This window comes from Melozone crissalis, unplaced genomic scaffold (genome assembly GCF_028551555.1).
Source record: "Melozone crissalis strain CALT ecotype California unplaced genomic scaffold, PUWL_Pcris_2 ptg000187l_1, whole genome shotgun sequence".
Classification (NCBI taxonomy): domain Eukaryota; kingdom Metazoa; phylum Chordata; class Aves; order Passeriformes; family Passerellidae; genus Melozone; species Melozone crissalis.
Window position 1 is genome coordinate 1,465,001 of NW_026535952.1, and position 14,870 is coordinate 1,479,870.

Consider the following 14,870-nt stretch of genomic DNA (forward strand, 5'->3'; position numbering starts at 1 on the left):
ATAGCACATCATTCCTTTTGTTTGGAAAGTTTTGTTTCCAAACACCATCCATTAATCAAGGCCCAGTAATGCAGCACTTTGTCCATCCAAATATTTTCCAGCAGATCTCACCAAGGGGATGTTTTTTATCCTGGTGGTGTGAGCAGCTCCAGTCCCATAAAAAAGCTCAGCATGGCATCACCTTTTAACCCAAATTAAAACAAATAAATGGGATTCTTGTCCATTTAGGAGCTTCAACCACCTGTGAGCATCACAGGAGTGCTCTGGGCAGTGGGGAGCACTGGGAATGACGAGGGCTGGGAGAACACTGGAATCCTTTGCCTTGATGCTGGTGTTTGATTGGAATTCTCCTCCACCCAAGCAAAGCTGAGCTTTAACATGCTCAGTGCTCCCCATCCTTCACTAAATGTAATAAAGCTTCTGATGGAAAATTAATTAAACACGTTGACAGCCGGGATTTAGTTGTGGGGGACGAGGGAACCTCTTGGGAAGAGTCAAAGAGAGGTGTCCCTCAAAGTGGAGCTTTCCAGGGCAAAGCAGTGGCTGGAAAACAAAGCCTTTGTTTGCTCTGCTGCTCTTGAAGTTCAAAATTCACCCCTTTTTTTCCCACTCAACAGAAAAACGTTCCATGGGATTTTTTTTCTTTTGAATCTCACCCAAAAATCCACGTTTGGTGTGAGAGGGACCTGGAATCCCATCCCATTGCAGCCCTTCCTCTCTGCCAGGTTGTTCCAATCCCTGTCCAAGCCAGCCTTGCAGGGGTGTCCATCCACGGTCTGGGGGCTGCTCATCACACCAGCCAATGAACCAGGACACAGAACTGCCCAAAACACCAAAACCAAACCTGAAATAACCCAGGGATCAACGCTTCAGTTTCATTAAAGCTGCCACATCCAAGTTCTCCAGCTGGTTTGGATCACAGAATGGGTTGGGTTTGGGGTTGGTTTTTTTTAAGAACTGAGTTTAAGAACTTTTACAAACAAATTATCTGCAAATGTGGCTTTTACGGGGCCAAAGGATCATCAGGATTGGAAGAGACCTTTGTCACAGACATCTTTTATGGAAAATCCTTTCCTTAGGATTTTTCCTCCTGAGAAGCTGGGAGGCCCCAGGAACAAAATGTGAACATTGATTATCTGCTGCTGTGGAATGCAACAGGTGCATCTGGGATTGGCCTCATGTGGTGGTTTCTAATTAATGGCCAATCACAGTCAGCTGGCTTGGTCAGTCACAAGCCTTTGCTATTCATTATTTCTTTTTCTGTTCTTAGCCAGCCTTCTGATGAAATCCTTTCTTCTATTCTTTTAGTATAGTTTTAATGTAATATATATCATGAAATAATAAATCAGCCTTCTGAAACATGGAGTCAGATCCTCGTCTCTTCCCTCATCCTCAGACCCCTGTGAGCACGGTCACAGACCTTCAGAATGTCCCAGCAGCACCAGCATCACCCCAGGGCCACATCCTGAACACTCCCAGAGACTGCAGCACCTCCCTGGGCAGCTCATCCCAAGGCCTGACCACCCTTCCAGGGACAAATATCCTCTCATATCCAATCTGCACCTCTGTGGGCTCCCAGCTCCACATGGAGAGCACAGATCCAGCCTGTGGTGCCCGGGCCAGGCCTCCAGCAGCCGCCCCTGGCCAAGTGTGCCCAGCCAGGGCTGCTTTTCCTTTCAAGGTGTGCCAGCATTTCCCTCCATGCCCCAAACAGCCACTGGCCAGCAAAGCAAATGCACTCAGGGCAAAGTCAGTGCAAATAATTGGGGAGTTTTCTCCACTTCAAAAGGAAGAGGAGGAGGATTGCTTCCTCCCCGGCCCCACCCACAGCAAACCCAGCACAAAAGGCTTCTGTTCTGTCTCCCAGAGAAAAATCCCCTGGCATTTCACTTTGATTGATGATACACAATAAACTGAGGCAGGAACCCAGTGCATGTGTTGGGTTGGAACCCAGGGACTCCAGACATGGATCCTGCCTCATTCCTGGGGCTGCTCATGCCCAGGGACCCTGGAACCAGCGCAGGGAGGAGCTGGAGCTGCTGCAGAGAGCCCAGAGGAGGCTCCAGGATGGGCAGAGGGATGGAGCAGCTCTGCTGGCAGGAAAGGCTGGCACAGCTGGCATTGCTCACCTGCACAGGAGAAGCTTTGGGCTGAGCTCAGGGCGGCCTTGCAGGGCCTGGAGGAGCCCCAGGAAAGCTGGAGAGAGACAATGGCCAGGGGATGCAGGGACAGCACCCAGGGAATGGCCTCAAACTGGAAAATTACAGGTTTAGATCAGATATTAGGAACAATTTCCTCCCTCTGTGGGTGGGCAGGCCCTGGCACAGGGTGCCCAGAGCAGCTGGGGCTGCCCCTGCATCCCTGGCATGTTCAGTTCCAGGCTGGACACTGGGGACAGTGGGAGGTGTCCCTGCCATGGCAGGGGTGGCACTGGGTGGGATTTGAGGTCCTTCCCAGCCCAAACCATTCCATGATTCCATGCTTGTCCCTGGCTGATGCTGAGATCCCCTGAGTGGGGCCTCTCCCCGTGGTTTCTGTCCCAGTCCCTCTGAGTGGAGCTGCTGTGCTGGTGCAGGGTCTGAGGGATTGCTGGTGCAGGATTTCAGGGATTGCTGGTGCAGGGTCTGAGGGATTGCTGGTGCAGGATCTGAGGGATTGCTGGTGCAGGGTTTGAGGGATTGCTGGTGCAGGGTTTGAGGGATTGCTGGTGCAGGATTTCAGGGATTGCTGGTGCAGGGTCTGAGGGATTGCTGGTGCAGGATTTCAGGGATTGCTGGTGCAGGGTCTGAGGGATTGCTGGTGCAGGATCTGAGGGATTGCTGGTGCAGGATTTCAGGGATTGCTGGTGCAGGATCTGAGGGATTGCTGGTGCAGGGTTTGAGGGATTGCTGGTGCAGGGTCTGAGGGATTGCTGGTGCAGGGTTTGAGGGATTGCTGGTGCAGGGTTTCAGGGATTGCTGGTGCAGGATTTCAGGGATTGCTGGTGCAGGGTTTGAGGGATTGCTGGTGCAGGATCTGAGGGATTGCTGGTGCAGGATTTCAGGGATTGCTGGTGCAGGATTTCAGGGATTGCTGGTGCAGGGTTTGAGGGATTGCTGGTGCAGGATCTGAGGGATTGCTGGTGCAGGATTTCAGGGATTGCTGGTGCAGGGTTTGAGGGATTGCTGGTGCAGGATCTGAGGGATTGCTGGTGCAGGATTTCAGGGATTGCTGGTGCAGGATCTGAGGGATTGCTGGTGCAGGGTTTGAGGGATTGCTGGTGCAGGGTCTGAGGGATTGCTGGTGCAGGGTTTGAGGGATTGCTGGTGCAGGGTTTCAGGGATTGCTGGTGCAGGATTTCAGGGATTGCTGGTGCAGGGTCTGAGGGATTGCTGGTGCAGGATCTGAGGGATTGCTGGTGCAGGATTTCAGGGATTGCTGGTGCAGGATTTCAGGGATTGCTGGTGCAGGGTTTGAGGGATTGCTGGTGCAGGATCTGAGGGATTGCTGGTGCAGGATTTCAGGGATTGCTGGTGCAGGGTTTGAGGGATTGCTGGTGCAGGGTCTGAGGGATTGCTGGTGCAGGATTTCAGGGATTGCTGGTGCAGGATTTCAGGGATTGCTGGTGCAGGGTTTGAGGGATTGCTGGTGCAGGATTTCAGGGATTGCTGGTGCAGGATCTGAGGGATTGCTGGTGCAGGGTTTGAGCGATTGCTGGTGCAGGATTTCAGGGATTGCTGGTGCAGGATCTGAGGGATTGCTGGTGCAGGATTTGAGGTATTGCTGGTGCAGGATTTCAGGGATTGCTGGTGCAGGGTCTGAGGGATTGCTGGTGCAGGATCTGAGGGATTGCTGGTGCAGGATTTCAGGGATTGCTGGTGCAGGGTTTGAGGGATTGCTGGTGCAGGGTTTGAGGGATTGCTGGTGCAGGGTTTGAGGGATTTCTAGCGCATGATCTGAGGGATTGCTGCTGCAGGATTTGCTGCTCCCTCTGGCAGCCACTCACCCCGTGGGCAATGGAGATGTTTGGAAGCAAAGGAAGCAGCACCTGCAGAGGGCAGAGCCCTGGTGGCAGCCAGGCTGGGATCACTGGGAGCCTGGCATTCCCAGAGGCAGGATCCAGGGTTCTGCAGTGCCAGCACTGGGGTTTGTGGTGGCTGATGGCACCGAACCAGCACCAAATCCCCCTGGGCAGAGGGTGGCCTCTCCCTGGGGTGTCCTTGGGATGCAGGGAGCTGTTATCCTGTGGGCATGGAGCAAACCCAGCCCCTGTGTGCCTGTCCTGGTGCCCGGCAGGCAGGCTGGGGCCATCAGGAGCAGCCCTGGGGACCCAGCAGGACACATGGAGGGTTCAGTGCCAAGGACACGCTGGCAGTGCTGCCCACTCTGTCCCTGTTCCCCCTTTATCCCCCTCAGCTGAGTGTCCCTGCTCACACTGCAGCTCTCGGGACAGATTTCTGTTCTGGAGCCCGATGTTTGCCAAGGGAAAGCATCACTGTGAGCTTTGGTGGACAATTAATTAATCAGTGTTCAATTAGCCCTTCCCTCCTGCTCCTCCAGCCCCCTCTGGAATCATCTCTCCCATTCCAGCATTTCCTCAGCTGCTCTTCCTCACCTCAGGAGCTGCAGGAACAAGCAGGGAGCTCCAGAAGCTGCCAGGAAAGTTCTGTGCAGCCCAGCCACTTCTCAAACGTGAATTTGAGAGGCTGTGTGTGACCCCTGAGAGCAGGTGGAGGACATGGGGAGCACACACAGGGAACACAGAATTCCTGGGGGAGGGAATCGCAGGATCCTCCTGGTGTCACACTGAGGGTCAGAGCTGCTGCCTGGCAGGATGGGGACAGTCCTGGAGGCAAATGGGGCACTTGTGGTGAAGGACACTGGGAAGGAGTTTTGCTTCTTGTCAGAGAGGAAAAACCTGCAGGGGAAAAAAATCTGGGTTTTAATTGCATTTCCAGTCTGTGTAAGGCGGTGCTGGCTGAACAAGGCACTGCCCAAGGTGTCTCATCCTGGCACAGCCCTGCCAGCCCATGCAGTGCCAGCTGTGCCCCACGGGCACCCTGTCCCCAGCCCAGAGCACTCAGTGCCACCTCCAGGGCACACCTGCAGGGATGGGCACTGCAAAGCTCCCTGGGCAGCCCCTGCCAAGGCCTGGTGTGGCAGTGCCAGCTGTGGGTTTCTCTGGGTCTGGATTGAAGGCACTTGAGATGGTGTTCCATGTTCACACTCAGGTGTTTGTTATTTGTTATCAGTAAAACAGTCTCACTGCTGTGAGTTCTGCAGCTTTTCATCAGAAGGCACAAAATGGCAACAATCTCTTGTTCCAAGGTCTTTTATGACTAAACTGTCCAATTAAGAACTGACACCTGGATTATTTTCCCTTTTAACCCAGTAACTGATCCCACAGAGCTGCAATGGGGACTTTTCTGCCCAATTACAAAATGCCACCCAAACCCTTGGAGAAGGAGGAAGAAGAAGCATGAAGAACAAACCCAGGACAGCACCCTGTGCCCTCCATCTTGCCTCCATCCACAACAGACTAAAAACCCCAAAACCTCAATTTCTCACCAAGTGATGCACCCACACTGCTCTCTATAATCTATTGCACACTTTTGTGGATTCCAGTTTATGTTGAACTCTGGGAAACTTTCTCCATGGATGAGGGTCAGAGTCAGGGCTGCCCTGGGGGTCAGGGCACCCCAGAGCAGACACAGAAATATTCCCTGTGTGCCCTGGGTTTGCACAGCCTGAGCTCCCTTTCCATGGGCAAATTGCTGCTGCTGTCCCAGCCGAGCCTGCCCTGGCCCAGCCTGAGGCCGCTCCCTCAGGGAATCTTCCAGAAGAACACGGGGCTGCTGCACCCACCAGGAAAGCCTGGATGCGCCCCAGCTCTTCACTCTGAAGTCTCAGACAACACTATAAAAATCCACCTTACATTAAAACCCTAATGCAAACCCAGCCAAGAGAAGCCCCAGGCAATGTGCTGAGGAACCCTCCCCTCTCCGGGAGCTCAGCTCTGGGAGCTCTGCCCTCTCAGGGCAGCAGAATGGAAACTGTGCCCCGGGTTAATGCCAGGGCAGTGGGGCTGGGCAGCTCCAGCCCAGCATTCCTGCACGTCCCAGCAGCTCCTGCTGATCCAGGAGGCAGCCTGAGCGGCCAGAATCCATCCAGCAGATCAAAAAGCAGGTGCAGCCCATGGCAATCCCTCTGCCAAGCTGGGGCTGTGTGGGAGAGGCGTTCAGCAAGAACTTTCCATGCCTTGGCAGCACGTGGAGCCAGCCAGGCTCCCACAGCCTTCCAGGGAAGGCACTGGCACAGCTTTGGGGAGGGCTGTGCTGCTCAGAAGGAAAAGCTGCTTTTTAAGGCAGGTCCTGCATTCTCCCACTCGAATCACATCAATAAATGCATCATTATTTTACTTTACTTACAAAGGCTCAACCCAGCACGGCTCAGCTCCTAGAAAAGGTCAAAAAAACCCCACGCTGCTGTGAAAGGCACTTAAGAGAACCCCAGAATTGGGCTGGGAGGGATTTTCAGGATCATTTCCATGTCCCACAGGCAGGGACACCTCCCACTGTCCCCAGTGTCCAGCCTGGCCTTGGGCACTGCCAGGGATGCAGGGATGGAATTCCTTGCCAGGGAACAATTCCCAATTCCCAAAATCTCACCCAGCCCTGCCCTCCTTCAATTTAAAGCCATTCCCGGAGTGCTGGCACTCTCTGCCCATGTACCAAACCCCTCTCCCTCCTTTCCAGAGCCCCCTTCAGGCTCTGAGCTCCCCCAGGAGCCTCCTCCGGGCTCTTCCCACCACCCTGACAGTGATTCCCAGCAGGGAATTATTTGGATGAGCTCTGTAAATCTCACACACCCTGGGGATCGGGATCACTTCTACAGAGCCACAAGCGGCACCCAAAATTTCCCTTTTCCATCTGGACGCAGCCACTTTTCTCTGTGGGTGCTCCGTCGAAGAGAAGAGATTTCCACAGGGAAATGCAGAGCAGCAGTTTGTAAAGGTGGGATCATGGAATGCTGGCAGGGATGTCAGAGATCTTTTCCAGCATCTGCTGAGGGGCTGGGAGCCAGAGCTGGTTTTATTCGGGATAATGAATGCCATTGTTGGATATTGAGCTCCACCTATGGGCACCTCCTCGTGCCTCTGGAAATCCTTCAGCTCCAGCCACTCGGTCCCACTTCAATCCCAGGTTTTCAAGGTGGGAAGAGCCCTTCAGGAGCATCCAGGCCCACCCCAGCAGCACCAGCATCACCCCAAGGCCACATCCAGACCCCTCCTGGCACTCCCAGGGACAGGGACCCCAAACACCCTTGGGCAGCTCTGACCCAAACACCCCACAGATCGTCAGAGGGGCACGAAGAAAGAAATTCCATTCAGAAACTGCCACAAAGGAAAATGATTCACTTGATTTATCTCCAATGGCGTCAGGAAGCTCTGATCTCCAGCCCTGGGCATCCATCAGGGTGCCAGTGGATGCCCCAGGCTCTTCTCAGTGCCCCAGGCTCTTCTCTTCTCCCTGCCAAGGGATGGGCAGGGATGGATGCCCAGCAATTCCCCTCACAGGGGGCACAACTCCTGCCCTGAGCAGGGACCAGGGGGCTCTGGGGGCTCCTGCTGGGACGTTCCAGATCCACCTGGGCCCAGCCCTGTGCCCTGAGCCCATTCCAGTGAAGGGAAATTTTATTTTCCAATCTCCAACCGGAGCCATCTGCCCTGGTGCAATTCCAGCCCATGGAATTCCCTCTCCTCCTTTCCCTGCCCCTCCTGTCAGGAGTTTTGGGGAGCACTGCGGTCCCCCCTGAGCCTCCTCTTGTCCAGCTGCTCCTCCCAGGATGAGTTTTCCAGCCATTTCCAAAGGAACTCCAAACAAAAGGAATTCCTGGCAGGAAAACACACACAGCACTCAACATGACAAAGCCTGGAATGTGACAGTTCCCTGTTATCAATGGAAATGTTGTCAGGGAAGATAAATCCAGCCCTGCCAGCTCCATCCTGTCCCCTGTCACTGGAGTCGCCTCTGTGCTCCTGCCTCACTGCCTGTAGCACTGAAAATTTGGTATTAATTGAAAGCTTAGTGTCAAAATGTTCTTTACCAGTGTCTTGGGGAATGTCTTCATCATTGTTTTGTCTTCCCAGATCCATTATGAATTATTAAAAGCATTAGCAAGGAATAATTCTCTGGAAAATGTTTCTGAAGTGTGTTGGGCAAGGCAGAATAAAAAGAACTTGTGTTCCCCAAGCCAAGCCAAACTTGAGCAGGCAGGTGATGAAGCCATGGGCAAAATCCCTGCTGGAATTGTTCAAAAATGGTTCAAAAATGGTTCAAATGGCTCCAGAGCTCTGCAGTTCATTCCTGCCCCACCCCTGCCAAGCGTGGACTGAAGAAGCTTCTGATGGACTCAAAGTTTCCACCCTTGGGGCTGCTCTGGAAAACAAAACTGATTAAAAACCAGCTTTGGTCCTTTTGAGGTCGCTGCCTTCACCTCTTTAATGAGGCAGGGCTTTAATTGGGCACCAGAAATTCCTTTCTGCCATCACAGGACCTCCATCCCTTCACACAGCAAAAGCTTCAAACGGTTTCCCTTAATTCCTTTTGCAGCAAAATGACTTAAAGTTTTCAGGTAAAGCCATTAAATAGTGATGTATTTCTGTATTCCGGGAGCTTCAGAAATCATGGGATGGTTTGGGATGGAGGGACCTTAGAGCTCATCTCACTCCACCTCCCACCATCCCAGGCTGCTCCAAGCCCCGTCCAGCCTGACCCTGGACGCTTCCAGGGGTGAGGAATCCAGAACGTCTCTGCAAAAGAACCCAAACTGTTCATTTTTAATAGAAATGTTTCATGTATTACCAATGCACAGGGATTATTCTGGAGCAGGAAGATGCTGATACCTTTATCAGGAACTTGAGGCTCAGGTTTGGAACATCCCCCCAGGGTTTCATTCATGAGCAGATTCTCCCATGTGGAGCTCACGCAATTCTCTGAGGGTTGGAAACCTTTTCAAGGCATCAATTTCTGAGGGCCTGGCACAACATTCTGCCCCTCTGGAAGCTGAAAATTCCCATTTTGGTGCTGAACTTGGGGTGGCTCTGTGCAGAAAACACCAGGACATTTACAAGAAGACAACAAAATATTTTAATTTCAATCTGCCCCGTGCTATACAAGTGTATAAAATACCAACTAAGCATCCATTGGAACATTACAAAAATAACCAGAAAAAGCAAGCAGCACACTGGAGTCATGGGGACAGGAGGTGGCAGATCCAAGCAGGAACACACTGAGAGCATTCCAAGATTTCCATGGTCCCCACCTCAGGCAGGGGTCAGGTATTAAGATGACAAAAATCAGATTTATTGATGGTTAGAACTGAAAAGCAGCTCTGCTTTTGGAGGGAACACAGCAGCAGCCACCTGGGTTTGTACTGCCAAAGTCATGCTTTGATTTTTCATGGAAGAAGGACAGGACAGGAATTATTCCCAATGCTTTGAACTGAATGTGGTGAGACACAAAGTCCAGCAGTTGTTTGAGAAACATGGAAAAGTCTTGGAAAGGCTTCAAGGCAGTTGTGGCAAACCTGCAAAGTTTTCCTCCATCAATTCCTTTCTTTTGGGCGTTGAATGCAGCACGTGGAGCCAGCTGAGGGTAACCCAGAATAATCTGATTTTCCTGTGTGTGCAGCTCCAGCAATCCATGGAATCAGCTCTTCTCAACCAGGGCCAGGCTTTGCTCCAGTTCCCAGGGAATCACAATCCAAGCCAGAGCAGGAAATTCAGTGTATTCCTGGTCTCCAGGCCCTCATTTGTGTTCCAGTCAGGAATTCCAGGCCTTCCAGACACCCTGTTTCCCTGCACCGTGGCCTGGAATGGCTCCACTCTTTTTAAAACAAATATTATTTCAAAAATCGAGGTGTCAAACAGTCAACATTTGCTTCAATCTCTTCTCAGACCAACTGTGGCAAGGGCAAACCAGGAGAGAGCCAGAGTTTGATTCCTAAAAACACAGTGAGAGGCTCCAACATCCCTTTTCCAAGACCCCAAGCGGCATCTCCTAGGGATAGCAACTCCTGTCTCCTCCAAAAAAATCCTGACCCCTGTTTCAAGGTGAGGATCTCCAGTTTAAAAAACAGTATTAAAATATTTCTGCCATCTTTCTTCTTCAAAATTTGCATTTAGGAGCCTTTAAACACTGCCAGAAAAAAAGCCCTAAAGCTTCTCCCACATATTCCCATTGCTTAAATCAGCATTCCTTGGCATGAAGCATTTCATCCCAGCTGAGTCTGGAAGCAAAGCTCAGAAAGTTTGGATTTTTTGATATCCAAAACCAGTAGAAAAAGATCCAAGTGTGCAGCTTGGAGTAGGAATGGACAAGGAAAAGGCACTCCAGCTCTCCTCACTGCTGCCTGGGTGGAATTTTCCAATCCCAAGCAAATCCTTACTCACCAAAAACGCAGATTCAAGTTTCTCCATAGTTGTTTTTTCTCACTGGAAAAATCCCCCTGCTCTGAATATGCACCATCAGCATTATTTGAGTCCTTTTTTCACCCCTCGAGTCAAAGCTCCCAAACAAATCCTATTGGAGAAATAAATTACCTGAACTTAAAATAATTTAAAATCCCTGTATTCCAACAATTCTCCTATTGCACGTTTTTCCACTGCTTTGCCAGGTAAAACCCTCTGCAGGAATTCCAAAGGTTCAAATTTTAAAAGCACAACTTCCAGAGCACCAAAAGCAGGTGCTGGAGGAATTGGATCCTGCTGGAAAACGAGTGCCAATAAAACCAAATATAAATATATCATGTATGTACACATCCAGGAGGAATTCTGGGATGCTGAGATAATAAATACTTCGAAACAATTCCCAGATTTCCAGAAACTTGGGAGAAACTCTACAAAAGAAAGCAAATGACTTGAGAAGACCAAGAAGAAACATGCACAAAACCTAGTGTAAGAAAAAAGGGTTAAATTCCCAAAATTCCCATCATCTCTCCAACCCTGTCATCCCAAGGTTTTCCAAACACCCATCAGGGGTGTCACAACAAGGAACTGTCCCCCAGAGTAAGCCCAGTTTGTCCCCTTCGCCCATCCTGTGCTCCCAGCACGTGGGGATTCGCTCAGCACGCCGATCAAGGCTCCAAACCGAGCAGGGAATTCCTTTATCTGCAGCAAACCTGGGGCTCTCCTCCTGCAGCTGCTGCAGCCGTGCCCCCGCAGCCGGGCGCTTCCCCACGGCAAATCCCTGGAAAGCTCCTTGGAAAGCTCCTTGGAAGGCTCCTTGCAAAGGCGGATTTCCTCCGGAGGGAGGGAGCGGCGCCGGGCCGGGCTCAGCTCAGCGAGGCGGGGCTGTAGTCGGGCCGACGGGTCTGGATGATTTTGGGTTTGGGTTTTTTGGGCTCCTCCTCGGCCTCGCCCTCCTGGTCGCTCTCACACACGTGGACAACCACGCTGGGGGTGGTGGCTGTGGCAGCGTGCAGCTCGTACTTGTCCCCTGAGGGGGGAAAAAATGGGAATGAAAATGGGAATTCCTGAGGAGAGGGCACCTGGGGGCTTCTCCAGAGTCGATTTGGGAAGGGAATTCCTGAGGAAGTGGGACGTGGGGCGTTTTAAATGGGGTTTTAGGTGGGGAATTCCTGAGGGAAGGGCACCTGGGGGCTTCTCCATGGGGGATTTAGGTGGGGAATTCCTGAGGGAAGGGCACCTGGGGCCTTCTCCATGGGGGATTTAGGTGGGGAATTCCTGAGGAAAATGGGACAGGGTGACTTTTCCATGGGGGATTTAGGTGAGAAACTCCTGAGGAAAGGGCACCTGGGGGCTGCTCCATGTGGGGAACTCCTGAGGAAAGGGCGCCTGGGGGGTTTTTAATGGGGTTTTTGGTGAGGTATTCCTGAGGAAATGGGACATGGTGATTTTTTTAATGGGGTTTTTGTGGAGAATTCCTGAGGAAAGGGCCTCAGGAATTCCTAGGGGCTTTTCCATGGAGGTTTTAGGTGGGGAATTTCTCAGGAAATGGGACACGGTGACTTTTCCAGGGAGGATTTATGGGGGTAATTCCTGAGGGAATTTTGGGTTTGGGTTTTTTGGGCTCCTCCTCGGCCTCGCCCTCCTGGTCGCTCTCACACACGTGGACAACCACGCTGGGGGTGGTGGCTGTGGCAGCGTGCAGCTCGTACTTGTCCCCTGAGGGGGGAAAAATGGGAATGAAAATGGGAATTCCTGAGAAAATGTCACCTGGGGGCTCTTCCATGGTGGGAATTCCTGAGGAAAGGGCACCTGGGGGCTGCTCCAGGGGGGATTTAGGTGGGGAATTCCTTAGGAAAAGGGACATGGTGACTTTTTAATGGGGTTTTTAGGTGGGGTATTCCTTAGGAAATAGGACATGGTGACTTTTTTAATGGAGTTTTTGGTGGGGAATTCCTGAGGAAAGGACAGCTGGGGGGGTCTTAATGGAGTTTTTAGGTGGGGAATTCCTTAGGAAAGAGGACATGGTGATTTTTTAAAGGGGTTTTTGGGTGGGGAAATTCTGAGGAAAGGGCACCAGGGGGCTGCTCCATGTGGGGAATTTCTGAGGAAAGGGCACCTGGGGGCTTTTTCATGGAGGTTTTTGGTGGGGAATTCCTGAGGAAAAGGGACATGGTGACTTTTTAATGGGGTTTTTAGGTGGGGAAATTCCTTAGGAAATGGGACATGGAGAATCTCTAATCGTTCTTTTTTACAAAATGTGACATGGTGACTTTCAATGGGGTATTTTTTAGGAAATGGGACATGGAGAATTTTCAATAGGGTTTTTAGGTGGGAAAATTCCATAGGAATGCTCAGGAACGGGAAAATGACAAATTTTTAATGCTTGGAAGGGCCTAAAATATTTGTTTTAAAGTTTCTTTTTGGTTTTCCTAAAATTTGGAAGGAAAACTTGGAGTAAAGGAACAGCAGCATGGAGCAGCTCTGAACTCCCACACAAACTGAGGCTGCTGTGTTATTTATTCATTTATTTACTTATTTATTCCAAGTGCTCCATCAGAAACAACCTCTGCTTCCAAAACCCATTGCAGGGAAATAAAATCTCTGACAAAAATATTTCATAATAAATTATTAAGAATATTTAATGAGGAGGGTTCTTGATGGGAAGTTTGGAATCCCAACATGAGGGAGCTCAAAGTTGTGCCCTGCCCTTTTCTCCATCCTTTACAATTCCCTAAGTTGGGAGGTGAATAGGAATTTTAAAAATTCTCCAGTAAAATGAATCTGACAGTTTTTATTTTCTCTAATCTTATTAATGAGAATAATTATTCTCATACAATAAGAGTAATTTAATTCTGTTCAATGTTATTAAATGTGACCATTTTTCTCTCCCCTAAAATTAATAATACTGCCCCAAACAGGTTAAATCTGAGCTGGATTTAAGGAAAGATTAATTTGCACCAATTTTCATAGATAAATTATATAAAATATGGGAGAAAAGGGAAATCAAGGATGTGATCATTAATCACTAGGGAAAGGAGGGGCAGGAATTTATCCCTCTTAAATGGCAAAGAATTTTAAGTTCATACTGATAGTTCCTCCTACACTCAGTAGCAGTTTACTCCTCTGAGGAAAACAGAAATAAAAATAGAAAGAAAAAATCGAAATAAAAATAAGTAGAAAATATAAATAGAAAGAAAAAAAAAGAAAAAAATGATAAAAGAAAATAGAAGTAGAAATTTATAAAAATAAATAGAAAGAAAATAAATATAGAAAGAAAATATAAATAGAAAGAAAAATAAATAGGAATAAAATAAATAGAAATAAAATATAAATGGAAAAATATAACTCAAATATAAATAGAAAGAAAAATAAACAGAAATAAAATACAAATAAAAATAAATAAAATAAAGCCAAGATATAAATACAACTAAAATATAAATGGAAATTAAATTAGATAAAACCAAAATATAAATAGAAAGAAAATATAAATATAACTAAAATATAAATGGAACTAAAATATAAATAGAAAGAAAAATAACCAGAAAACAGAAATAAAAATAAACAGAAATAAAAATTTCTTGGAAAAGTTTTAGAAATCCAGGAAGTTTTGAGGTGTTTTCCTCCACCAAAATTCTGGTTTTCCCACCTTCTTACCTGGTCCTAGCTTGGAGATTGCATATAGAAGGTCGTAGTTAATGACTGGAGTGGCATCCTCCACTTGCTTCCAGTCCACAGGAGGAGAGGCAGGAGGGGAGATCAGGAACTGCTTGTCTGGGTTTGGGGGGGCCAGGTGGGAGCTCCCGATGTGCAAAGTCTGCAAGAGAAACCAGAGCACCCCAAAGTGTCCCTGAATGCCTGAATGCTGCAACCCTGAATCCCTGAACCCCTGCAGTCATCAATGCTGCATCCATATACCCCTGAATGCTGCATCCCTGAATCCCTGAACCCCTGCAGTCATCAACGCTGCATCCATATACCCCTGAATGCTGCAACCCTGAATCCCTGAACCCCTGCAGTCATCAATGCTGCATCCATATACCCCTGAATGCTGCAACCCTGAATCCCTGAACCCCTGCAGTCATCAATGCTGCATCCATATACCCCTGAATGCTGCATCCCTGAATCCCTGAACCCCTGCAGTCATCAATGCTGCATCCATATACCCCTGAATGCTGCATCCCTGAATCCCTGAACCCCTGCAGTCATCAACGCTGCATCCATATACCCCTGAATGCTGCATCCCTGAATCCCTGAACCCCTGCAGTCATCAACGCTGCATCCATATACCCCTGAATGCTGCATCCCTGAATCCCTGAACCCCTGCAGTCATCAACGCTGCATCCATATACCCCTGAATGCTGCATCCCTGAATCCCTGAACCCCTGCAGTCATCAACGCTGCATCCATATACCCCTGAATG

The 14,870-nt window shown here is 49.6% G+C and overlaps 1 protein-coding gene across 1 annotated transcript in view; it reads right to left on the reverse strand.

Moving 5' to 3' along the window:
• Window positions 1–11,310: 11,310 nt before the first annotated feature.
• The window catches only part of RCAN1 (regulator of calcineurin 1), a 47,286-nt gene continuing 43,726 nt past the window's right edge, over window positions 11,311–14,870 (reverse strand). Inside the window, exons 3-4 of the mRNA XM_054293823.1 lie at window positions 14,105–14,264; window positions 11,311–11,477 (exon numbers count right to left, since the gene is read on the reverse strand). Coding sequence (XP_054149798.1) covers window positions 11,314–11,477; window positions 14,105–14,264 — 324 coding nt within the window. The 3' untranslated portion in view covers window positions 11,311–11,313. The remainder of the gene's footprint in view (window positions 11,478–14,104; window positions 14,265–14,870) is intronic.